General features: G+C 35.8%; 1 protein-coding gene and 1 long non-coding RNA gene across 2 annotated transcripts in view; one reads left to right on the top strand and one right to left on the bottom strand.

The window, feature by feature from the left end:
* The window catches only part of LOC308689647, a 1,235,845-nt gene that overhangs the window by 1,030,995 nt on the left and 179,022 nt on the right, over positions 1–25,828 (bottom strand). The window lies entirely within an intron of this gene.
* Positions 5,018–24,947, top strand: LOC308690129 (uncharacterized protein; the record flags this gene model as incomplete). The annotated part of the gene is made up of 16 exons (XM_081364416.1): positions 5,018–5,176; positions 19,614–19,847; positions 20,853–20,979; positions 21,195–21,313; positions 21,400–21,596; positions 21,680–21,863; positions 21,970–22,135; positions 22,613–22,737; positions 22,858–23,166; positions 23,300–23,503; positions 23,593–23,718; positions 23,807–23,977; positions 24,062–24,166; positions 24,290–24,385; positions 24,486–24,617; positions 24,834–24,947. The coding sequence occupies 16 exons, from the start codon at positions 5,018–5,020 to the stop codon at positions 24,846–24,848; spliced, it is 2,469 nt and encodes an 822-aa protein (XP_081220542.1). The 3' UTR covers positions 24,849–24,947.

The raw sequence follows: 25,828 nt of genomic DNA, 5'->3' as shown, positions 1-25,828 counted from the left end.
GACAAGGCGGTACACTACAATACAGTCCAAATAGATGGTCTGAAAAAGTCTTTGGACTTTTGTCATAAAGAAGTGGCAGATCTGAAAAAACAGAATAGCATCTTAAAAGCTTCATGCGAGACACTCCAGAGAAAAGTCAGTGAAATGGAAACTAAAGTAAATGAGAGTGATCGGTACAGCCGACGACAGAACCTACGTTTGCACGGGATCCCAGAGAGAGAGGATGACAACTTGAAGTCTCGTGTGCAAGAGGTCTGCCGTGCGGTGCTGTCGGCTGGTGAGGTTGGAGCAGTGATGGAGGCAATCGACGTTGTCCACAGAATTGGGAGACGCAAAGATGGCAATTCCAATCAGCAACCAAGACCAGTGATCATCCGGTTTGTGTCGAGAACAGCGAGAGACTTAATCTGGAGGGCATCTAAGAAGAGTGAGTTCCTGAGCAGCAAGAAGCTTCATTTCAAAGAAGACCTGACCGCTGAAGACAGAGCCATTCGCGGCCGGCTCTGGCCAACTGTAGAAGCGGCAAGAAAGAGAGGAGAGAAGGCTTATTTCGTGGGAATCAGAGCATTTGTGAATGGAAACGAAATTAAAGACACCTGAAAAGTAAAGATCCTGTATGCTCTGTTGAAGTGCAACCATATCTTAAGGTAACCCCCCATGTGTAATAAGGGGCATTGAGGCAGCTAATGATTACATTAGAGCAGTTATCTCTGCAGTTTTTGCAAAGAAGTTCATACAGTTAACGTTATTTGTTCTGAGTTTTTATGTCTGTATCTGTTTTATCTGTAAATGCCAGAGGTGCTAGAGACCAATTGAAAAGGAAATGTTTATTTTTATTTTTTCAAAACAAAGGTGCTGATTTTTATTTTATACAGGAGACTCATGCTACTAAATCGGATATTTCTTTTTGGAAGAGTCAATGGGGGAAAAATATATGGTTTTCATTTGGGAGTAACAGGTCAGCAGGGGTCGCTATCTTACAGGGAAACTTTAAAGGGCACATTATTAAACATTTAGCAGATTCAAATGGGAGATGGGTAATACTGGTTGTTGATGTAGATAATTCCCAATTCTTTATTACAAATATCTATGCGTGTAACAACAAAAAAGACAACAAGCTATTATTTACAACAATAGAAAATAAAATTAACCAGCTGATTACAACTTTTCCTACTGCCAAGATTATATGGGGAGGTGATTTTAATACAGTTATGGATGGAAATCTGGATAGATGGCCTCCAAGAAACAGTTCTTCAGATGAGTTGGAGAATGTATGTCAAAGGATGAGTCTTGTTGATATCTGGAGACACAAAAATCCCAACAACAGCATATATACTTGGAGTAATAAAGATAGGTCACAGCAGTCCCGTATAGATTTCTGGTTGATCTCTTCGGAGATCAATGACAAGATGGTTTCAGTTCATATAGAACCTACTGTTCTCACAGATCACCAAGCCATTTATATAAAGATAGATTTAATAATACTTAGTCACAGACCAAACAGAGATTATTGGAAATTAAACCAAATGCTATTACAAAATAAACAATTTAAGGATGATGCCGCCGTGATAATTGGAAAATATTGGAGGAAAGCTAGTCTTGATGACAACTTTGGAAGCTGCTGGGAGCTGATGAAATTTGAAGTTCGTAAGTTAGCTATAATACGAGGGAAGAAAATAGCCAAAGACAAGAGAGAGGAAGAATCCAGAGTTATCACTAGATTAATAAAGCTATCAGAGAAAGTTAATTTAACTGGATGTGAATTTACAGAACTAACTTCTTTACAACTTAAATTGGACAAGATGTATGAAGACAAAGCTAAAGGGGCTTTTGTCAGATCTAGGAGGAAATGGCTTGAAAAAGGGGAAAAATGCACTAAATATTTCTTTAATCTAGAAAAAAGAAACTTTGAAGTATCATCCCTAAGTAAATTGAAAATCAATGATGTTGTCTGTGATGATAAGATCCAGATATCAAAATACGTTGCTGATTTTTATCAAAGATTGTACTCTACTGATGTCGAAAATGCAAAAAATATGGATCTCTTCCTAAAAAGTAAACAAAATTATATTGATGTCATTGATGATGGCTTTAAATTGGTTTGTGACAGAGAGATTTGTTTATCAGAAGTGCAAAAATGCATTGCCTCTCTAAAAGAAAATAAATCGCCAGGGAATGATGGGCTAATAAGTGAATTTTACAAGGTTTTTGACCATTTGTTAGCTCCTTTTTTAGTTAAAGTTTATATAGAAGCCATTAAGAAAGGGGAACTCCCACCAACTATGCGACAAGGACTTATTAAACTGATACCCAAACCAAACAAAGACAAATTAAGTATTGAAAATTGGAGACCAATTAGTTTATTGAATAGTGATGCTAAAATATTTGCACTAATTTTTGCTAAAAGATTAAAATCAGGTTTAGATGATATAATTGATGAAGAACAATCAGGCTTTATTCCAGGCCGGAATATAGGTAATAATATACGTTTGATTTTGGATATGATTGATTACAATGAATACATAGTAGATGATAGTTTTGTCCTATTTGTCGATTTTTATAAGGCATTTGACACAGTTAGTCATCAATTTATGTTAAAAGCGATCAAATGCTTTGGTTTTGGAGAACAGTTTTTAAAGGCTATTCAAACTCTATACAGAGGATGTAACAGCTCAGTTAAACTTGCTCATGGCACAACTCCTAGATTTGAGGTCGGTCGTGGAATACGACAAGGATGTCCCCTTGTCCCCTCCTAGTTACACAAATCATGGCCAGACATATTAAAAATGCCCAGTTCCAAGGTATATTGACATCAGGTACAGAATTTAAAATTTCACAGTTAGCGGATGACACGGCATTATTTCTCCGTGATAAGCACGAGGTTATCAAAGCAGTTGATTCTATCACAAAATTCTCAAAAGTCTCGGGCTTAAGAATGAATCTAAATAAATTTGCCTTGTTGTCACTAAAGGAATGTGACTTATCAGTCATAAGTGGTATTCCTGTTAAAAATACAATAACATACTTGGGGGTTATCATTGATAAAAATGAAAAAAATCTCAATTTTGACCCCATAGTAGAGAAAATAAGGAAAAGATTTAATATATGGTTGATGAGGGACTTGTCACTGAATGGCAGAGTTCTATTGTCTAAGGCAGAAGGGATATCACGTGCCGTCTATCTATCTTTATCCATGGGAATGCCAGCTAGTGTATATAAAAAACTTGATAAGATCTTATTTAATTTCATTTGGAGGAATAGATCCCATTATTTACGTAAAGATATTTTATGTAATTTAAGGAAAGATGGTGGTCTTGAAGTGTTAACTTTTGAAACCTTAAGTAATTCCTTTTTGGTGAGATGGTTAAGTAATTTAATTAAGGAAGCAGAGAGCATTTGGAACACCTTTCCTAAACAGATTTTTGATTCACTGGGAGGATTAAAGTTCTTGTTGAAATGTGATTTTAAAATTGAGAAGTTACCTGTGAAGTTGGCCAACTTTCACAAGCATGCCCTGTTAGCCTGGAAAATGGTCTACAAACACAATTTTTCTCCTACGAACTGTTATATTTGGAACAACAGGAATATTCAATATAAAAATAAATCTATAAATTACCCAAAATGGGTTGATAACAACATTCTATTAGTTGAACAACTCATGAACACAGAAGGTCAATTACTAACATACGACAAATTTCTTTCAAAAGCAAAATTTCCTGTCTCCCCTAAGGAGTATGCTATCGTTTTTGATGCTGTGCCAAGAAATATCATTCAGATTTTAAAATATAACTCAACTGTTGTAAGGGACAGTTATTTGACTACACAAGAAATTTTCCTTGGCGACATTGACATCACTACCAAAAAATGCCCAAACAAATACATTAGGAATCTAATGCACACTAAAACACTTCCTGCAGCAAGATCCTTTTGGGCTTCTCAGTTTGAAGGAATCAAATGGGAAAGAATGTGGTTAATTGGGGACAAGTTCCTCTTAAATAATAAAATAAACGAGGTGTCTTATAAAATTGTACATAGAATATACCCAGCAAAGAAAACTTTAGAGAGATTTAAAATTGACATTGAATATTCCTGTACCTTTTGTGGTAATTATGATGAAACAATTTGTCATCTGTTTTATGATTGTACATACAGTAAGATATTTTGGAGAGATGTTGAAAACTATATAAGACGTAAAACTGGACAAACTTTAACATTGAGGCGAAAAGATGTGTTTATTTACTTTGAAGATGGTGGAACAGATAAGGATTTTTCTTTTTTTGTTCAATTGTTTTTAGTCTTAGGAAAATTCCATATTCATAAGAAGAAACGGGCAGAGTCCAAACCAAATTTTGAACACCTTTTAGCAGAGATAAAACAATATCACACCACTGTAAGAGGTCTTAAAAATAGAAAGGCTATTAAGACCGATCTTGTACTCTCTAAATATGTTTAATTTGCATCCTTTTATGTAAATTGGTCTCGTTTTATTTTTTATTTTTATTTTTTATTTTGTGGTTATTGTTTGTTTTGTATGCCTGTTTTAGTAGTGTATTTTGTGTATCAACCCTGGCATAAACAGATGTTGTTGTATTGTATTGTTAATACTGAATAAAAAAAAAAAATGATCTCCTGTTTTAATGTTACAACAAATTCACAACTTGTTTGACACAAACAGTGACAACTTGACCTCTGTTAGAGAATGTTTCCCAGATAATTAGCATCAGTTTTTCGTGAATGTCTAACTTAGCCAACAGTTTTACAGCCTGTTCACTGACAACACCTGCTCAGAACAAGTAGTCTAGGCCTTGTCATATTTTCGTTATCACACGATGATTGATATATTGTCACATTATAAACATCTCTCTCTCTCTCTAAATAGGCTTAATAATTTTATTAGCACTAAATAAATTAAAGTGTATTGCATAGTCGATGTTATAGGTCACTTTTAAAATCATGTCATATTTTATAATTATATCCTGGCCATGGATGCATTAATCATTGCATCTGTCTTTCAAAGATGTCAGGTAAAAAGCAATTAGGCATCCTCTCATTCGCCCTGAGAGGAAAGTCCCCTAAAAAGGCCAGGTTAGAGGATGCTGTCCCAGAGAAGGTGGCGAAAAGGGTAGATCCATTAGAGGAAGAGACAGTGCAGGTGGAAGGCAACAAGTCCAAAAAGGCAACAAACACTTTCAATAAACAACACCAGTCATAATCTCTCTCTCTCTCTCTCTCTCTCTCTCTCTCTCTCTCTCTCTCTCTCTCTCTCTCTCTCTCTCTCTCTCTCTCACACACAGAAATTGAATAAATACTTTGTATTTGGTATTTGAGCAATTATTAATAACAACAACAAAAACACTAATAAATATAGCTGCAAGCAGCAATACGGGGCCAAGCCCTGCAAGGCACAGCAAGGAAAAGCCGCTGTAGCGCAATGAGGAGCCAGAAGAGCAAAACATCAGAAATTTAATGTACATCAAGCACAGCAAGTACTGTAAGCACATCAATTACAGCAGCACAGCAAGCATTTAAGCACCAACAGCAGTGCGGAGCCAGAAGAACAAAAAGAGCAGAAATTGAATATACATGTAAATGTACATCAAGTACAGCAGCACAGCAAGCATTTAAGCACCAACAGCAGTGCAGAGCCGCAAGAACAAAAACAGCAGAAATTAAATATAAATGAAGCACAGCGAGCATTTAAGCACCAACAGCAGTGCAGAGCCGAAAGGAATTTAAATGACAACTTTATACACATCCCACATGGGACTCGAACCCACAACCAGAACGGTTCAGGATTCTAGATACATGGTTTAGCAGATTGTGCCACTCAGAGGATGTACAATCACAAACTGCAGAGGAGAGGGTTCAGTGTAAGAATGAGCACACAAAAGCAAGTTAACCAGATTAGCATGCTAAGATAGCTTACTGCTAATGTAGCTTATGATGTGGTACATCCAATCCTGGCAAAATAGATATCCTCGCATTCAACATGACGCAAGGAATCGATAGACACCAATTTTATGATTTTGTGACAAACTGTTCACAAGTTACAGCCTCTGAACCAATTATGGGTCGACCTCATTAAGTTTGCGACATCATAACTTTTTTTTTCCAGTATAGCAAAAAAATCGGGGACAGTACTTTTATGCGGCTCAGTCCGAAGATCATTTGAGTACATGTTTGGACAAAATTAGACCAATTTTGAAGGAGGAGTAGCGAAAAAACTGTTTTACATTCACTCCAATATGGCGGCCAGTCACATTGTTGAAAAATAACATATGAGATATCGTTGAAATCGGCATAAGCCAAGGAATATATTGACATAAAGAAATCAAATTTCCAGCAATGTTGGCAAAAGTTATAAGCGTTTTTTTAAAAAACAATGATATCTCTGGAACACTAGGTGGCGCTGTGATCAAACTTCTCATGTACCTTAGGGCCATGCTAATGAAGATCCATACCAAATTTGGTGAAGAAATCTCAAATAGTTTAAAAGATATTGCAAATTATGTCAAAATTCAAAATGGCGGACACGTGGTACATTCCATCATAGCAAAATCGATATCCACGGATTCGACATGATCCAAGGAATCGATAGACACCAAGTTTATAATTTTCTGACAATTCGTTCACAAGTTATTGGCCAAAATATGCATTTTCCATATCTCATGACCCATAGGTGGCGCTGTTCCCAACTTTTGCATGGACCCTCAGATCAAGCTTTCGATGAAGCGTACCAATTTTCGTTTCGATTGATCAAAGTTTGGCCGAGCTATAGCTTCTGAACCAATTTTGGGTCGACCTTGTTAAGTTTGCAACATCATAACTTTAGAACAAAGATGAATAAAAAAAATCAGGGACAGTACTTTTATGCGGCTCGGTCCGAAGATCATTTGAGCATATATTTGGACAAAATCAGACCAATTTTGAAGGAGGAATAGCAAAAAAACGCAATACTGTACTTTTCAAAATGGCTACTACTGTAATGGGCGGAGTCTTAATGTATGATATTGTTTGTGATCAACATGATTAGAGCAATCAGGTGTACTGTGTCCCTTTTCTGTGGATCAAAGGGTTCAAAAGTTATAACCATTTCAATGTTGAATTTTTGAACTGCTGGTGGCGCTATAGAGTTGGTCCTAGAGACTCAAAAATTGCTACATTTACTATTCATGGCCATCACTACAAGTGTGCCAAATTTCATAATTTTCCTATGTACGGTTCATAGGGCTGCCATAGACTCCCATTTGCGGAAGAAGAATTGTTATTCTGACAATAACAATTGCTAATATAGCTGCAAGCAGCAATACGGGGCCAAGCCCTGCAAGGCAGAGCAAGCAACAGCCGCTGTAGCGCAATGCGGAGCCAGAAGAGCAAAACATCAGAAATTTAATGTACATCAAGCAAAGCAAGTTCTGTACGCACATCAATTACAGCAGCACAGCAAGCATTTAAGCACCAACAGCAGTGCGGAGCCAGAAGAACAAAAAGAGCAGAAATTGAATATACATGTAAATGTACATGAAGCACAGCAGGGCAGCAAGCATTTAAGCACCAACAGCAGTGCAGAGCCGCAAGAACAAAAACAGCAGAAATTAAATATAGCACAGCGAGCATTTAAGCACCAACAGCAGTGCAGAGCCGGAAGGAATTTAAATGACAACTTTATACACAACTTTAAAGTCATCCCACATGGGACTCGAACCCACGACCAGAATGGTTCAGGATTCTAGATACATGGTTTAGCAGATTGCACCACTCAGAGGACGTACAATCATTAACTGCAGAGGAGAGCTTCAGTGTAAGAATGAGCACACAAAAGCAAGTTAACCAGATTAGCATGCTAAGCTATCTTAATGCTAATGTAGCTTATGATCTGGTATATCCAATCCTGGCAAAAAAGATATCCTCGGATTCGACATGACGCAAGGAATCGATAGACACCAATTTTATGATTTTGTGACAATCTGTTCCCAAGTTACAGCCTCTAAACCAATTATGGGTCGACCTCATTAAGTTTGCGACATCATAACTTTTTTTTTTCCAGTATAGCAAAAAATTCTGTTCAGTCATTTCTATGCGGCTAAGTCCAAAGATCATTTGAGCACATGTTTGGACAAAATTGAGCAAAATTTGAAGGAGGAGTAGCGAAAAAACTGTTTTTCATTTGTTCCAATATGGTGGACAGTCACATTGTTGGAAAATGACAAATGAGATTTCGACCGAATCGGCATAAGCCAAGGAAAATAATGAAGCAAAGAAATCAAAATTTGAACAATGTTTTCAAGAGTTATAAGCGTTTTTGCAAAATATCTTATATCTCTGGAACACTAGGTGGCACTGTGTTCAAAGTTCTCAGGTACCTTCAGGCCATGCTAATGATGATCCTTACCAATTTTGGTGCCGATATGTCAAATGCTTTATAAGATATTGCAATTTATGACAAAAATCAAAATGGCGGACAAGTGGTTCTTCCAATCCTGGCAAAATCAGTATCCACGGATTCAGCATGACCCAAGGAATCCATAGATACCAAATTTCATGATTTTCTGACACTGTTCAAAAGTTTTTGGCCAAAACAGCCATTTTCCATATCTCATGACCCATAGGTGGCGCTGTTAGTGATAAAAACATTTGAGCAGTAAATCAGCATATTAAAATTAATTCTAAAACATATGACATTAAAGACTAGAGATAAGATCCTGAAAATTCAATTTTGCATTATAAGAATGAACAAAATATATCGTAGTAAAAATAAGGGACAGTTTTACTCAGTTTAGATCAATTTAATGCAAAATATATTTGGCAAAAATAAATAGATTTTTTTCCCATAAAGTCATTTCAATCATTATTTAAACATGTTTACATGAAAAAAAATTATATATATTATATAATCATACCAACAATGGTAATCGCAAATACCTCCAAATAGTAATCAAAATACGAAATACACATTAGATACATACCAACAATGGTAATCACAAATACCTGCAAAGGTAATCAAAATATGTATCATAACACTACCTATGAATACATAAATACTTGACAAGATGTTTATGCCAAATGAAATGAAAAACATTTTCATGCAGAAAATTCTTCTTTTTTTTTTTTATTTATCAGCTAACAATTTTTTTGAACATGTCTAAAATATTCTGTATTTCAGTTTTCAAACTACAATAAGGAGCATTGCTGTTTTCTGTAATAAGAAACATTTCTTGAGCAGAAAATAAGTATATTAAAATGATTTGTAAACCATATGACATTATAGACTAGAGTAATGATGCTGAAAATTCAAATTTGCATTACAAGAATGAACAAAGTAGATTGTATTATAAAAAGGGACAGTTTTGCTTTTAGTTTAAACCAATTTAATACATAGTATGTTTTCAACAAGAAATCAAAAAGTTCTCTTCCATGCAATCAATTATCAATATTTGCAAAAGTAAAAAACTAATACAAATAACACATTACATAAATAAATGATAAATCATACCAACAATGGTAAATCATACCAACAATGGTAATCACAAATACCTGCAAAGGTATCAAACAAAAGGGTAACATCAACATATATAATATAACACTACCTATAAACACTTGACAATATGATCACAAGAATAAACAAAATATATTGTTTAAGAGATACTTTTGGTCTTAGTTTAACCAATTAAATACAAAGTATATTTTCAACAAGAAATTAAAAATTCTCTTCCACACTATCATTTAAATTATAAATTTACAAATTTAAAAAAAAAAAAAAACACATTAGATGCATCAAATATAATCATACCAACAATGGTAATGAGAAATACCTGCAAAGGTATATAAAAAAAAAAAAAATATATATATATATATATATATATATATATATATATATATATATATTAGCGGGAAAAAAAATCATTTTTTTGTTTTTAATTGCATGCCTACAGATCTCAACTTTTTATTTGTGTGTTTTGGCTCTTGTACTGGTGGTGATGGCGTCTCAATGTCAGTTTGTGTGTCTTGAATTGCATAATCAGATGTGTCAGTTGGTGTAGGATGTGTACTCTGTGGTGGTGTATGAATTTGAAGCATGTCTTGATCCAAGTCTGTATCTTGGAAGAAAGGTGTAGATGGTCCAGCTCTATCATCAGTTATTGTGTTGGTGTTAATTGGCTCAATCTTTATGATAAAATCATTATGTGTTGTGACTTTCATTTCTGGTAATTCAAGTAGTGCATCAACAATATCGTCATCAGATCTACTGCGTTTTAAGTCAACGATTGTGCCAATAATGTTATTGCCAATTTTGGCTGTAAATATTTTGCCAGATGTAGATTTCATTGTTAAGTTCCCGAAAGTTTTCATTTGTATTGCAGCTGATTTGAATTGAGTTTTACATTTCTCACACAGTATTTTTGAGCTTGATAGTGACATATTGATAGGGTGTTTTAATGGACAGATATACGTATTTGTAATTTGTGCGCCAATTATTTCACAGTTTTGACTGTTTGAAGATGTGGTTGGAAGAAGGACTGCAGTGTCTTGAGAATTAATGATTCTGAATTCTGTGTCTTTGGTTGTAGTCAAGTATGGTTTGTTGTTGTATTGTCTTACGGAGATATTTGACATGCTGTACCACCGGTCAACTTCAAGGCAGTGCTCGCCCCACACAGTCAGTTCTGCAGATGATGTTGCGTCACAAACAGTGTAAATGGTTTTTTCCAGGAAAGTTCCATCTCTCATTATATTGTGGCCCTCGCTCTCCTGTTGAGCGATTTTGACATTGAGTAGTACCTATTGAAAGAGAAATTTACACAGATTAGTAAAACAGTATGTTAAAGCTCGTTTTCAATTTCAGTAACATGTTTATTTCAATTACATGTATGTATATTTAAAATAATGTTATTTTTTTATATGCATATAAATAAGCATAGGAGTTATCTTTAAAAGCAGACTGTGGATACATTTTCAAATCATACTGCCAAGTCACACCATATATTTGAAAGACAGTGGTGTGCAATGCAGCTTCAATGTTCTTTTGAAGTGTAAAATGTGCAAGTGTGGCTAAACAGCCCCTAATGTTAGGACCAAACTTGAAAATTCTCTCGTGTCAGCATGCACACATAAATTTAGTTCAATATAAATTCAAGTTGTGGAATCAAAGTTTATAAGGGTATTTCTGTTATAGTGGTTAATGTTTAAGTAATATGTGATTAAGTCCATTTAAAATAGATACTGTACATTCAAATTTTCTTATAAAAATGTACTTACTCGTTCATATTGGGAGCTGGTTTTAAGGATGTGCTCCAATGTAAACACTTTCAGATCTGTTTTTTGCGTGTTGTAAATGAATCCAGCATCTCTTATACACAATAATTTAGACGTGTTTGTGAAAAGAATGTCTACTTTCCCGGAATACAGCTGCGAAGGTTGTATCACAATATTCTCCAGCTTAATGGGTCTCCTAGGAGTTGCATGGATTAAGGAAATATAGTTAGTTGTCTGGTATACAGTTTAAAGAGTAAAGTCACACAATCTAAAAAGATGATTGTTTTAAGTTTTCTTGCACTTTAGTAACATTTCTTTTTATAACTGTATGGTACTAATAAATCGTCATATACTAAAATGGATCTTTAGGTTACAGTTCATGGTTGTCTGTTCCCTCTTTTTTTAAATAAAATAAATGTCTTTATCAAAGATTCATAATTAAAACAAATATTATAGACTCGAATTCTAACAATTTAAAGCATCTTAAAATGTATTTTTATATTAAATTTCAAATTTTCATACAATCTTCATGCATAAACAATCCCAGTCACAAGATCATTAAAGCCACTAAATCAATCTTGAGGCTCTAAATTAAAATTACATCTCAAAGATTGAGGGGTGAAACAAACCCCAATATTAATAAATTCAAAAAGGAAAAAATATAAATTAATATTAATCAAATAAATATTTATCACATACAGTTATTAATTTTAATGAGAATAATCTAACATAATAAAAGTATTTTTATAACACCATGGGTTCTAGCGCTTTCATTACAAATATTGTTTATTTAGCTGGAAGGGTTCTGCAATTTTTATGAATCAAATAATTTTAACATGGTATGGTTTAGAACCATTTTTAAGAATGCGTTTAGAGCTAAAAGGTCATTGTGAATGTACTTTTCATAAGAACAACATATGTAACTGACTCACCGATCATTTTCTGATGATTTGAATTGCCCGTGTAGTTCAGGCCTGAATATTCTGATTGTTGATGTGATGTCTTTTTGTTGTAATGTTGCGTCAAAAAAATGTTTCTTGGGGCCCTGTTTTATGTCAGTGACGTTGTGTATATATCCAACAACATTTGATGGACTTGCCATATCTATAAGAAATATTGTATGCACATTAAAAAAATAAAATAAAAAAAAATAAAAAAAATTCAGATTTAATAATATGATTATCACTTACAGGAGTCACATGATTTAACATGTGGTTATAATTATCAGACATATGTTTTGTGATTTAGTTTGAGTATCTTTGAAATTACACAAAATATTATAAATAAAATATTAAAGTCATATTCTGAATTTAAAAATCATTAAAAGTATATTTAGACTAACCTGTGTGTCAGGGTGCAGGCTGAACAATCTTTCTCCTTCTGAACAAATCTCCTTCTGAACAAATCTCCTTCTGAACAAATCTCCTTCTGAACAAATCTCCTTCTGAACAAATCTCCTTCTGAACAAATCTCCTTCTGAACAAATCTCCTTCTGAACAAATCTCCTTCTGAACAAAGCTAGAACGTTTTGTGTGGAACAGTTTTCTCTTAATCAAGGTGAACATATGGCAGGATACAGACACATTAAATAGACAAAAATGCACAAAGGATGATTGATCAGAATGGAACTACAAAAGGTGATGATGAGACAAAGAGAGACAGCTGTGATGAATATTAGTGTCTATGGTGATAAATGACAAGCAGGTGATGAGTTATCAGTGATGGCTGATGACGTGAAGGTGATGAACATATATAGTATATCAGATATGTTTAGTTGAAATTACTTTATGCTCAATGTCATGTGCTAACTTGAAGACATGTTTTGTTATTGTTCACACATTGGTTTTTATACATATGGTGCTGAATTGTGAAGTATTACTTTCTATGTATGTATTTTGAGCCCTGCTGTAGTATTGAATTGTGTTGGTAAATTTGAATATATAGTATAAATAGATAAAATGTGTGATGTATGAAATTGTTGACTATTTAAATAAACAAAAGTCAATTGTACCATTTTGTTGTGTTTAATATACAAATAAATACAATTATATTTGAAAGATGGATGTGAATAAACCTTGATTTTTTTCAGCATTAATCATATGGATAAGAAAACTCCATTTTAAAAACTTTTGAATTAAAATAATTGTGCATTTAAAAACAGATTAGAAAACTATTTACAGCATGTGACAAAACAGCAGTATAATTCAGTCATTGAACATTGAACATGAACATTGTCTTGACAATGGTATCATATGACAATTTTGAATGTAGACAATGTTAAGAATTACATTAATACAAGATTAGGGGTTTAAAATGATTCAAATTTGTATTGTCTGTGCTGAGGTGATCAATTTAATTATAAAGTGTATTTAAAAACATTAGGGGTTAAAAAACTATTTTGAGTAAATGAAAAAAAAACAAATACAATGATTATTTAAAACAATTACAAAAGGGTATTCAAAATTGTGAAATAATTGGTGCACAAATAACTAACGTGTCTGTCAATTAAACCATCACATTAGTAACATGCCACTATTCAGTTTGTGGCTATAAGCGTCCAAAAAGTGGCATAAGTGGCATAGTGTCCAAAATGTTAAACTCAATTCAAACCAACTGCAATAGAAGTTAAAACATAGAAACCTCATCATAAAAATCTACCTCTGACAACATTTTTACAGTAATAGCATTGAAATAGCATTGTTTGCACACTGGTTGATGTAAAATGCAACAGATCTAATGATGATATTGTTGATTTTCTGCTTGAACTATAAGAAAACTAACAGATACAATAGGTGCCTTGCCCCTTCGGGGCTTGGCCCCTAATAATAATAATAATAAGAAGAAAACTAACAGATACAATAGGTGCCTTGCCCCTTCGGGGCTTGGCCCCTAATAAGAAAACTAACAGATACAATAGGTGCCTTGCCCCTTCGGGGCTTGGCCCCTAATAATAATAATAATAATAAGAAAACTAACAGATACAATAGGTGCCTTGCCCCTTCGGGGCTTGGCCCCTAAAAAGCTGCAAGCAGCCTTTCCGGGGCCAAGCCCTTCTGGTTGTTTGGCTTGTTTGGATACATTCTTTTTTACTAGGAATCTTTTGAACATTGCACAATTCACATGGTTTAACATTTGCTACACATTGGAAACGATTTAACAATTTTCAAAGTTAAAGCCTTTTGCTATACTTAGTATTTGGTTTACACTCATACACTGTGGTTTGCTTAATAATTTTACAGAGACTTAAGATGTTGAAGGTAGAATCGCTGTAGCACAATGCGGAGCCAGAAGAGCAAAACATCAGAAATGTAATGTACATCAAGCACAGTAAGCACATCAATTACAGCAGCACAGCTAGCATTTAAGCACCAACAGCAGTGCAGAGCCGGAAGGAATTTAAATTATTATTTTATACACAATTTCAAAGTCGCCCCACACTGGTCTCGAACCCACGACCACAATGGTTCGGGATTCATGACGCATGGTTGAACCACTTGCGCCACCCAGAGGACATGTTTTACAAAGCTGCAGAGGAGAGGCTTCAGTGTGTGAATGAGCACACAAAATCATGTTAACGAGATTAGCATGCTAAGCTAACTTAATGCTAATATAGCTTATGATGTGGTACATCCAATCCTGGCAAAATAGATATCCTCAGATTCGACATGACGCAAGGAATCGATAGACACCAATTTTATGATTTTGTGACAAACTGTTCACAAGTTACAGCCTCTGAACCAATTATGGGTTGACCTCATTAAGTTTGCGACATCATAACTTTTTTTTTCCAGTAGAGCAAAAAAATCGGGGACAGTACTTTTATGCGGCTCAGTCCGAAGATCATTTGAGTACATGTTTGGACAAAATTAGACCAATTTTGAAGGAGGAGTAGCGAAAAAACTGTTTTACATTCACTCCAATATGGCGGCCAGTCACATTGTTGATAAATAACATATGAGATATCGTTGAAATCGGCATAAGCCAAGGAATATATTGACATAAAGAAATAAAATTTCAAGCAATGTTAGCAAAAGTTATAAGCGTTTTTTCAAAAAACAATGATATCTCTGGAACACTAGGTGGCGCTGTGATCAAATTTCTCAGGTACCTTCGGGCCATGCTAATGATGATCCATACCAAATTTGGTGAAGAAATTTCAAATAGTTTAAAAGATATTGCAAATTATGACATCATTCAAAATGGCGGACACGTGGTACATCCCATCATGGCAAAATCGATATCCACGGATTTGTCATGACCCAAGGAATCGATAGACACCAAGTTTATAATTTTCTGACAAACTGTTCATAAGTTATTGGCCAAAATATGCATTTTCCATATCTCATGACCCGTAGGTGGCGCTGTTCCCAACTTTGGCATGGAACCTCAGATCATGCTTCCGATGAAGTGTACCAATTTTCGTTTTGATTGATCAAAGTTTGGCCGAGCTATAGCTTCTGAACCAATTTTGGGTCGACCTCGTTAAGTTTGCGACATCATAACTTTTTTTTTTCCAATATAGCAAAAAAATCGGGGACAGTACTTTTATGCGGCTCAGTCCGAAGATCATTTGAGTACATGTTTGGACAAAATTAGACCAATTTTGAAGGAGGAGTAGCAAAAAAACTGCATACTGTACTTTTCAAAATGGCCACTACTGTAATGGGCGGAGTCTTAATGTAAGATATTGGTTCTAATCAGCATGATGAGATGAATCAGGTGTACTAAGTTTCATTTTTCTAGATCAAAGGGTTCAAAAGTTATAACCATTTCAATGTTGAATTTTTGAACTGCTGGTGGCGCTATAGAGTTGGACCTAGAGACTCAAAAATTGCTACAATTACTTTTCATTACCATCACTACAAGTGTGCCAAATTTCATCATTTTCCTATGTATGGTTCATAGGGCTGCCATAGACTTCAAGAGGAGGAAGAAGAATAATAATAATAATAATAAATATAGCTGCAAGCAGCAATACGGGGCCAAGCCCTGCAAGGCACAGCAAGCAGACAAAATACAGCAATCTACAAGTACTGTAAGCACAGCAGCGCAGCAAGCATTTAAGCAACAACAGCAGTGCGGAGCCAGAAGAACAAAAAGAGCAGAAATTGAATATACATGTAAATGTACACCAAGCACAGCAGTGCAGGAAGCATTTAAGCACCAACAGCAGTGCAGAGCCAGAAGGAATTGAAATGACAACTTTATACAAAATTTTTAAGTTGCCCTACACAGGACTCGAACCCATAACCATATTGGTTAAGGATTCATGACAAATGGTTTAGCACATTGCGCCACTCAGAGGATGTACAATCACAGACTGCAGAGGAGAGGCTTCAGTGTAAGAATGAGCACACAAAAGCAAGTTAACCAGATTAGCATGCTAAGCTAACTTAATGCTAATGTAGCTTATGATGTGGTACATCCAATCCTGGCAAAATAGATATCCTCAGATTCGACATGATGCAAGAAATCAATAGACACCAATTTTATGATTTTGTGACAAACTGTTCACAAGTTACCGCCTCTGAACCAATTATGGGTCGACCTCATTAAGTTTGCGACATCATAACTTTTTTTTTTCAGTATAGCAAAAAAAACGGGGACAGTACTTTTATGTGGCTCAGTCTGAAGATCATTTGAGTACATCTTTGGACAAAATTAGACCAATTTTGAAGGAGGAGTAGCGAAAAAACTGTTTTACATTCGCTCCAATATGGCGGCCAGTCACATTGTTGAAAAATAACATATGAGATATCGTTGAAATCGGCATAAGCCAAGGAATATATTGACATAAATAAATCAAATTTCAAGTAATGTTAGCAAAAGTTATAAGCGTTTTTTCAAAAAACAATGATATCTATGGAACACTAGGTGGCGCTGTGATCAAACTTCTCAGGTACCTTCGGGCCATGCTAATGACGATCCATACCAAATTTGGTGAAGAAATTTCAAATAGTTTAAAAGATATTGCAAATTATGACAAAATTTAAAATGGCGGACACGTGGTACTTCCCATCATGGCAAAATCGATATCCACGGATTCGTTATGATCCAAGGAATCGATAGACACCAAGTTTATAATTTTCTGACAAACCGTTCACAAGTTATTGGCCAAAATATGCATTTTCCATATCTCATGACCCGTAGGTGGCGCTGTTCCCAACTTTGGCATGGAACCTCAGATCATGCTTCCGATGAAGTGTACCAATTTTCGTTTCGATTGATCAAAGTTTGGCCGAACTATAGCTTCTGAACCAATTTTGGGTCGACCTCATTAAGTTTGCGACATCATAACTTTTTTTTTCCAGTATAGCAAAAAAATCGGGGACAGTACTTTTATGCGGCTCAGTCCGAAGATCATTTGAGCATATGTTTGGACAAAATTAGACCAATTTTGAAGGGGGAGTAGCAAAAAAACTTCATACTGTACTTTTCAAAATGGCCACTACTGTAATGGGCGGAGTCTTGATGTAAGATATTGGTTCTGATCAGCATGATGAGATGAATCATGTGTACTAAGTTTCATTTTTCTAGATCAAAGGGTTCAAAAGTTATAACCATTTCAATGTTGAATTTTTGAACTGCTGGTGGCGCTATAGAGTTGGTCCTAGAGACTCAAAAATTGCTACAATTACTTTTCATTACCATCACTACAAGTGTGCCAAATTTCATCATTTTCCTATGTACGGTTCATAGGGCTGCCATAGACTTCCATTGGCGGAAGAAGAAGAAGAAGAAGAAGAAGAAGAAGAAGAAGAAGAAGAAGAAGAAGAAGAAGAAGAAGAAGAAGAAGAAGAAGAAGAAGAAGAAGAAGAAGAAGAAGAAGAAGAAGAAGAATAATAATAATAATAAGAAAACTAACAGATACAATAGGTGCCTTAGCCCCTTCGGGGCTTGGCCCCTAATAATAAGAAAACTAACAGATACAATAGGTGCCATAGCCCCTTCGGGGCTTGGCCCCTAATAATAATAAGAAAACTAACAGATACAATAGGTGCCATAGCCCCTTCGGGGCTTGGCCCCTAATAATATTATTAATGAAACACCCCATTCCCGTGACCCGTCCAACCCCCCTTTACAGCATTTTACCTGCTCAAAATACATGCTTAGTTTTAATGTTATTTTAAGGTGGAGAAGAATTAAATGAACAGCAAAACTCAGCATTTTGTTCACATCTCCCCTGTCACCCCCCAGAGAACCATCCGGACTAATGGGTTGAGTCGCATTGTTTGATGGTATGATATGTAATTTAAGAGTATTGAGTGTGTATGGGGGCAAGTGAATGGAGGTGTTTTTGAGTTTGTTAATTAGGTCTTTGTATGGTATTTTTGTAATTGATATTCAGATTATTGTGATAATTGATCGACTGTATTGTCTATTTTTGTCTTTTGTTTTTGTCTTGTTTTTCTGTTGCTGCTGTTACACCTTAATTTCTCCTCGGGGATCAATATAGGAAGGATAAGTATAAGATGTACTTAGAATATAACTTTTAGAGCTACAACTGAAACAAAAGTGCAATTTTAATTTATGTTATTAATATAAAGTCCCCCAAGGACATTTTTGCTTCTGTCTATACCATTTAGAGACACAGATGGTGCCATTTAACTTCCCAGATAGCAATTACATGTGGGCCACATGTGGGTATTATCAGGCACATATGGCCTAGATGTGGCATGGCTGAACAGATATGGGCCAAATCGTAGCCATATTTGTTTTGCCATAACTTTAAAATCTGCGGGAAATGCTCTCTTGGTTCACAACTGATTTTGAGGTATATGGCCCAGATAACAACGAACACATGAGGACCATATGTGGTTGAGCTATGGCACACAGTGAGAAACACCGACTTGTGGTAAACATTTGGCTTATACGTGGAAAAACACAGGAATAATGAAATCAAGTGCGGCAAACATCCGCCGTTCCACACCTCAGGTTGCTCTGCATCTTCCCTCCTATTGGTGGAGTGAGACTACGGCGCGAGTTTGACTGCGACGCTGGCCAGCTGACGCCTTTTACTCTGCTTTCCTCACGACTGTGTACATTCAGGTAAGTGATGTTTTGGCATTTTAAAGTCATATAAATGAAATATACAGCATTATGTGTCAATATTGCATGTTATTATGCGTTTAGTTATTCGTTCCATCGAGGAAGGGGTTGAACTAGCTAATATTTTCCTCAGTTTACTGCTATAACTTACAATAAAGTTTAATGTAACTTAACCGTTAACTTAGGCTATAGCAGTTCGCTGGTTTGCCGTTTTAAATTAAGATGTTTTTGTTTATAAATCAACAGCTCACTGTCGTACACAATAAAATAGTATAGTTTGTCATTGTGTTGTAGCCTATTTGTGAATTAAGGCGACGCAGAATTCTGAATTCCAGAAGCTGCGTCGTGATCTTGAAGAGTCCACCCTCCAGCATGAAGCTACTGCTGCTGCCCTCCGCAAGAAGCAGGCAGACACTGTGGCCGAGCTGGGAGAGCAAATCGACAACCTGCAGCGTGTCAAGCAGAAGCTTGAGAAAGAGAAGAGCGAATTCAAAATGGAGATTGATGATCTTTCCAGCAACATGGAAGCTGTTGCCAAAGCAAAGGTTGGGGAGTATTCTAAAGAATGTATGTGATCCATGCTGGCAAAATGAGTCGAATATGCATGTGCTAATTTCGAGCTACAGGTAAATGTAAATTTTGGTCGAATTTATTTTTTTATTTTTTATTTTTTATTTAGAAGCCCAGGGCTAGTGATCCCAGGACTCCAAGTAGTAATTAAACATCTAAAATTATCTTTATTTTTACGTTTTCTGAGAGGTAAAATGTAAAATGTTCCTAAATCTTTCCTTTGTTTTAATAATCCATGAAAAATTTCCATTTTTCTTTGCTCGCTTCTCAACGACTGGTGCTTCCCCTCACCACAAGTTTTAATATTCATAGCGAATTCTCGATGGCATAAGTCTGAACCAATGAAATATGATTTTTAAACTCATGCTGATGTAAACAAAACGATCTTACTCGCACTGACTGACAGATCAACACAAAGCACAAAGTGCGCACAAAGACGCCTCTCAGACAGCACGTAGTCCCAATATACACATGTACACAGAATTGCAGTATTTCAAAATATTTTACTTGGCGAATATTCACGCAAACATTATCTGTTATGCCTTAAGTGAACGTTTGGTTAACTGTTGGGGAAAAACATCTGATATATAACATTATATTAAATACGTGAATTACAGTAGGTCTCAGTAGGTTGCTGCTGTCTCATTAATGTTAATCAAACTATTGTGGTATCATGGAAAAGAAAAATATATATATATTTTTCCTATAGATATTTGGTTTTGATTTGGTGTGTGCCAAATTTGGTGGTATTACCAGGAATTTTAAGGTATGGTTGCAAGGTGATTTTGTTTTGGATCCTGAAAACTGATTCCAGCAAATCATACATCATCATACATGAAGGTTTTTTTAAATAACAATAAAAGTAAATAACAATAACTCATTTTTGAAAATGTGCTCATTGTGACTGATTTTGCCAGCATGGGTCACATACAACAAGTCTTGAAGTTCTTTCAAATATCTAATGACTTTTGTATTTGCAGGGCAATCTTGAGAAGATGTGCCGCACACTTGAGGACCAACTTAGTGAAATTAAGTCCAAGAATGACGAGAACGTTCGTCAGTTAAATGATCTCAGTACTCAAAGTGCAAGATTTCAAACTGAAAATGGTAACTCATGAACAAATTCATATTATATCAAAAGTAATTAATGTCAATAATTAACAATAATTATTAACAAAAATCAATCAAAAATAATAGTGTATTAAGATTATTCAGCTGTACATTTATGATTGTAACACTGATAAAATCTTACATACATTTGTTTTGAAATAAACTGATAGAGACATAGAAAAGTCTGACACAGTGAATCTAAATCTATACAGGTGAGTTTGGCCGTCAGCTGGAGGAGAAGGAGGCTCTGGTTTCTCAGCTCACCAGAGGCAAACAAGCTTCCACTCAGCAAATTGAGGAGCTTAAGAGGCACATTGAAGAGGAGGTTAAGGTAATACAGCATAATCAATTCATGCACATATTTGTCAATTACTTTACTGTAGATACAAGCTAATATTATGCGACTTTGTCCCTTAGGCTAAGAACGCACTGGCCCATGCTGTGCAATCAGCCCGTCATGACTGCGACCTGCTCCGTGAGCAGTTTGAGGAAGAGCAGGAGGCAAAGTCTGAGCTGCAGCGGGGAATGTCAAAGGCCAACAGTGAGGTTGCTCAGTGGAGAACCAAATATGAAACTGATGCCATCCAGCGCACTGAGGAGCTTGAAGAGTCCAAGTATGTATATTATTGTATAATATTTCCAATTCTCACAGCTATTTTATAGATTAGAATTCAAAATAATGTGTATTATTTAACAGAAAGAAGCTGGCTCAGCGTCTACAAGAGGCAGAGGAACAAGTTGAGGCCGTAAACTCCAAATGTGCATCTCTGGAGAAGACCAAACAGAGACTCCAGGGTGAGGTGGAGGACCTCATGATTGATGTGGAGAGAGCCAATGGTTTGGCTGCCAACCTTGACAAGAAGCAGAGAAACTTCGACAAGGTAAACAGTTTTAATCATATTATATTCTCTTTGTTAAAGTATTGCTGGAATGGGCTTTGTTCAACTTTTTTTAAACAAACTCTATCCTAAAATATCTCCACCAAAGGTCCTGGCAGAATGGAAGCAGAAATATGAGGAAGGTCAGGCAGAGCTGGAAGGTGCTCAGAAAGAGGCTCGTTCACTCAGCACTGAACTGTTCAAGATGAAGAACTCCTATGAGGAGAGCCTGGATCATCTGGAGACCCTCAAGAGAGAGAACAAGAATCTGCAGCGTAAGAATGAAGCCGTTAAATTAGAAAAAACTCAAAGGGATTATTCACCCAAAATGAAAATTCTTTTACTAAATACTCAGCCTCATGTTGTTCCAAACTTGTGAGACTTTTGTTCATCTTCGGAACACAAATCAAGATCTTTTTGATGAAATCTGAGAGCTCAATTCATATGGATTAATTTTATGATCTCTTTGTAACCTTTCTGAAGCGTCAAATAATCAATTGTGTAGCTGTCTATGGAGGGACAGAAAGCTTTCAAATTTCATCAAAAAGATCTTCACTTGTGTTCCAAAGATGAACGAAAGTCTTATGGGTTTTTTAATGACATGAGGGTGAATAATTAATTAATGATAACATTTTCATTTTTGGGTGAACTATCCCTTTAAATGTTCTAATTCTCAGTGAGCATTAAAGAGTAAGCACATATGATTAATGAATGTGCATTATGATAAATATTATATGTTTTTCTTTCTATAGAGGAAATTTCAGATCTGACAGAGCAGTTAGGTGAGACTGGTAAGAGCATCCATGAGCTGGAAAAGGCCAAGAAGGCAGTGGAGACTGAGAAGTCAGAGATTCAGACGGCCCTGGAAGAGGCTGAAGTGAGTATCTGGATATCAATATGGAATTCTTGCTAGAACCATCATACTCTGTTGTTGTATTCATCAATACACTGTGTGCATTTTCATTCTTATGTTTAAATGTTGCTTTATTTGTCATAGGGTACACTGGAGCATGAGGAGTCCAAGATTCTACGTATCCAGCTTGAGCTAAACCAGATCAAGGGAGAGATTGACCGGAAGCTTGCAGAGAAGGATGAGGAGATGGAGCAGATCAAGAGGAACAGCCAGAGAATCATTGAATCCATGCAGGGCACTCTGGACTCTGAAATCAGGAGCAGGAATGATGCCCTGAGAATCAAGAAGAAGATGGAGGGAGACCTTAATGAGATGGAGATTCAGCTAAGCCACTCCAATCGCCAGGCTGCTGAGGCCCAGAAACAGCTCAGGAATGTTCAGGGACAACTCAAGGTATGCATAGGAATTCTTCTTTTCGACTTTGGGATGTATTCATTTTTTTTTTTTTTTATAATCGAACATATGGTAAGGACAGCCTAGCAGAAACCACATCAAAAGCTCATTCTAAAGCTATTGTTATGTTCAGGATGCCCAACTGCACCTTGATGATGCCCAGAGAGGACAGGAAGACATGAGGGAGCAGGTGGCCATGGTGGAGCGCAGAAACACTCTGATGCAGGCTGAGATTGAGGAGCTGAGAGCTGCTCTGGAGCAGACAGAGAGAGGCCGCAAAGTGGCTGAACAAGAGCTGGTGGATATCAGTGAGCGTGTTGGGCTGCTGCACTCTCAGGTAAGGGCATATTGTTTCCCTGAAATTAAGGGAATTGGCAATTGAGAGCATCATTCAAAATGTTCAAACTGTTGCTTTCCATTTTGCAGAACACAAGTCTCATAAACACCAAAAAGAAGCTTGAGGCTGACCTTGTTCATGTCCAGAGTGAAGTTGATGACACTGTACAGGAAGCCAGAAATGCAGAGGAGAAGGCCAAGAAGGCCATCACTGATGTGAGCAACAGTAGCTGCCAAATGTTTCATAAGACGCTTACGTACTTAAAAAGTGTGGATCTAATGACTTTCTGTATTAATGCAAAAGGCTGCAATGATGGCAGAAGAGCTGAAGAAGGAGCAGGACACCAGTTCTCACCTTGAGAGGATGAAGAAGAATCTGGAGATCACAGTGAAGGACCTGCAGCACCGTCTGGATGAGGCTGAGAATCTGGCCATGAAAGGAGGAAAGAAACAACTCCAGAAGTTGGAGTCCCGAGTAAGCCTCTTTATAGTTATGATATGGGAAAAGTGAAGTATGTTATATTATGATTTGTTTGAATAAAAATAATATTTTCTTTAGGTCCGTGAGCTTGAGTCTGAAGTTGAAGCTGAGCAGAGACGTGGAGCTGATGCTATTAAAGGTGTCCGCAAATATGAGAGGAGAGTGAAAGAGCTCACTTATCAGGTATGACCATATTCCTCACTAGTTTGTTCAGACAAAAGAGTCTGTATACTAGTGTATGTACTGACAATGCCTAATTTTAGTAAAGGATCAATGCTTAATTTTGTAAATGTGTATTTTTTGAAGACTGACGAGGACAAGAAGAACATCACCAGACTCCAGGATTTGGTTGACAAACTGCAGCTGAAGGTCAAAGTCTACAAGAGGCAGTCTGAAGAAGTGGTATGTAAAATCTAATAGAACATTTTGACACTGTAATTATTTATATTGGAATGCTAATTTGATGAAACATGATACATGAACCATATAAAAAAAACTTTAGGAGGAGCAAGCCAATGCTCACCTGTCCAAGTTGAGGAAGGTGCAGCATGAGCTTGAGGAGGCTGAGGAGCGTGCTGACATTTCTGAGTCTCAGGTCAACAAGCTCAGAGTTAAGAGCCGTGATTCTGGAAAGGTTAGACTAAGTAGATGATTTTTTTCCCCATTATTTATTCAACTTGTTTATCCAAATGCATGAACATTTCAGCAGATGTAATGGAACTATAATAATTGCATTTTGCTGATGTTACATATCCTGTATGACATTTGCACATCTGTATTCTATTCATTATGTAAAGTGAAGAACATTTTTGTTAATAAGACTAATGTTTGCCTCTTCCTTCTTTCCCAGGTCAAAGAAGAATGAATCTTTAACACTTGAAAGGAGCATTTACTGAAGTCATATAATATGAATGTTCATTGTAAAAGTACCTTTCTTAATAAACCTGTTTATTTCAGCAAATAATTAGCCTTTGTGTGATTTTTCAACAAGATACACTATTGCAACACTAATATCTGATCTCTATGATTCAAAAGGTTTCAATTCTCATGTATACTGAATGCATTCGCTCAAACATTTCTGCTATAAAGTTTCCACCCTGGATTGATGTTATTGACTATTGCAATATTCTTTGAACTAGCCTTCCATTTAGCACAATTAACCCTCTACAGATGATCCAGAGATCAAAAAAGTAAATATAATACCTGGAAAAAAGCTATAGTTACCTATAACATTTATCATTTTCATTAAATTATATTATAATATATATTTTATATATTTATTATATTTAATATCATTTAATTTACTTAATTTATAATATAATGCATGCATTTATAATATAATACCCTATAATGAGCAAGCAACAAGGTGTTTTTCTGAAATACAAAAATGAGTGAATGACACGTGTGGAGTGTACTGTGAAGTAACCGGACAGTACTGATCAAGGCCAAAAATTTTACATAGATACAATTTATAATAACATTTAACTGCATAAATTAAGATTGATATGTTAGACGCACATGTGTCAAACTCCAGTTCTGGAGGGCCACTGTCCTATATACAGTGAGGAAAATAAGTATTTGAACACCCTGCTATTTTGCAAGTTCTCCCACTTAGAAATCATGGAGGGGTCTGAAATTGTCATCGTAGGGGCATGTCCACTGTGAGAGACATAATCTAAAAAAAAAAAAATCCAGAAATCATAATGTATGATTTTTTAACAATTTTTTTGTATGATACAGCTGCAAATAAGTATTTGAACACCTGAGAAAATCAATGTTAATATTTGGTACAGTAGCCTTTGTTTGCAATTACAGAGGTCAAACATTTCCTGTAGTTTTTCACCA

The sequence above is a fragment of the Scardinius erythrophthalmus genome, assembly GCF_964197995.2.
Source record: "Scardinius erythrophthalmus genome assembly, chromosome: 4".
Classification (NCBI taxonomy): domain Eukaryota; kingdom Metazoa; phylum Chordata; class Actinopteri; order Cypriniformes; family Leuciscidae; genus Scardinius; species Scardinius erythrophthalmus.
Note: the sequence above shows the minus strand (reverse complement) of the source record. Positions and strands in the feature narration are given on the sequence as shown.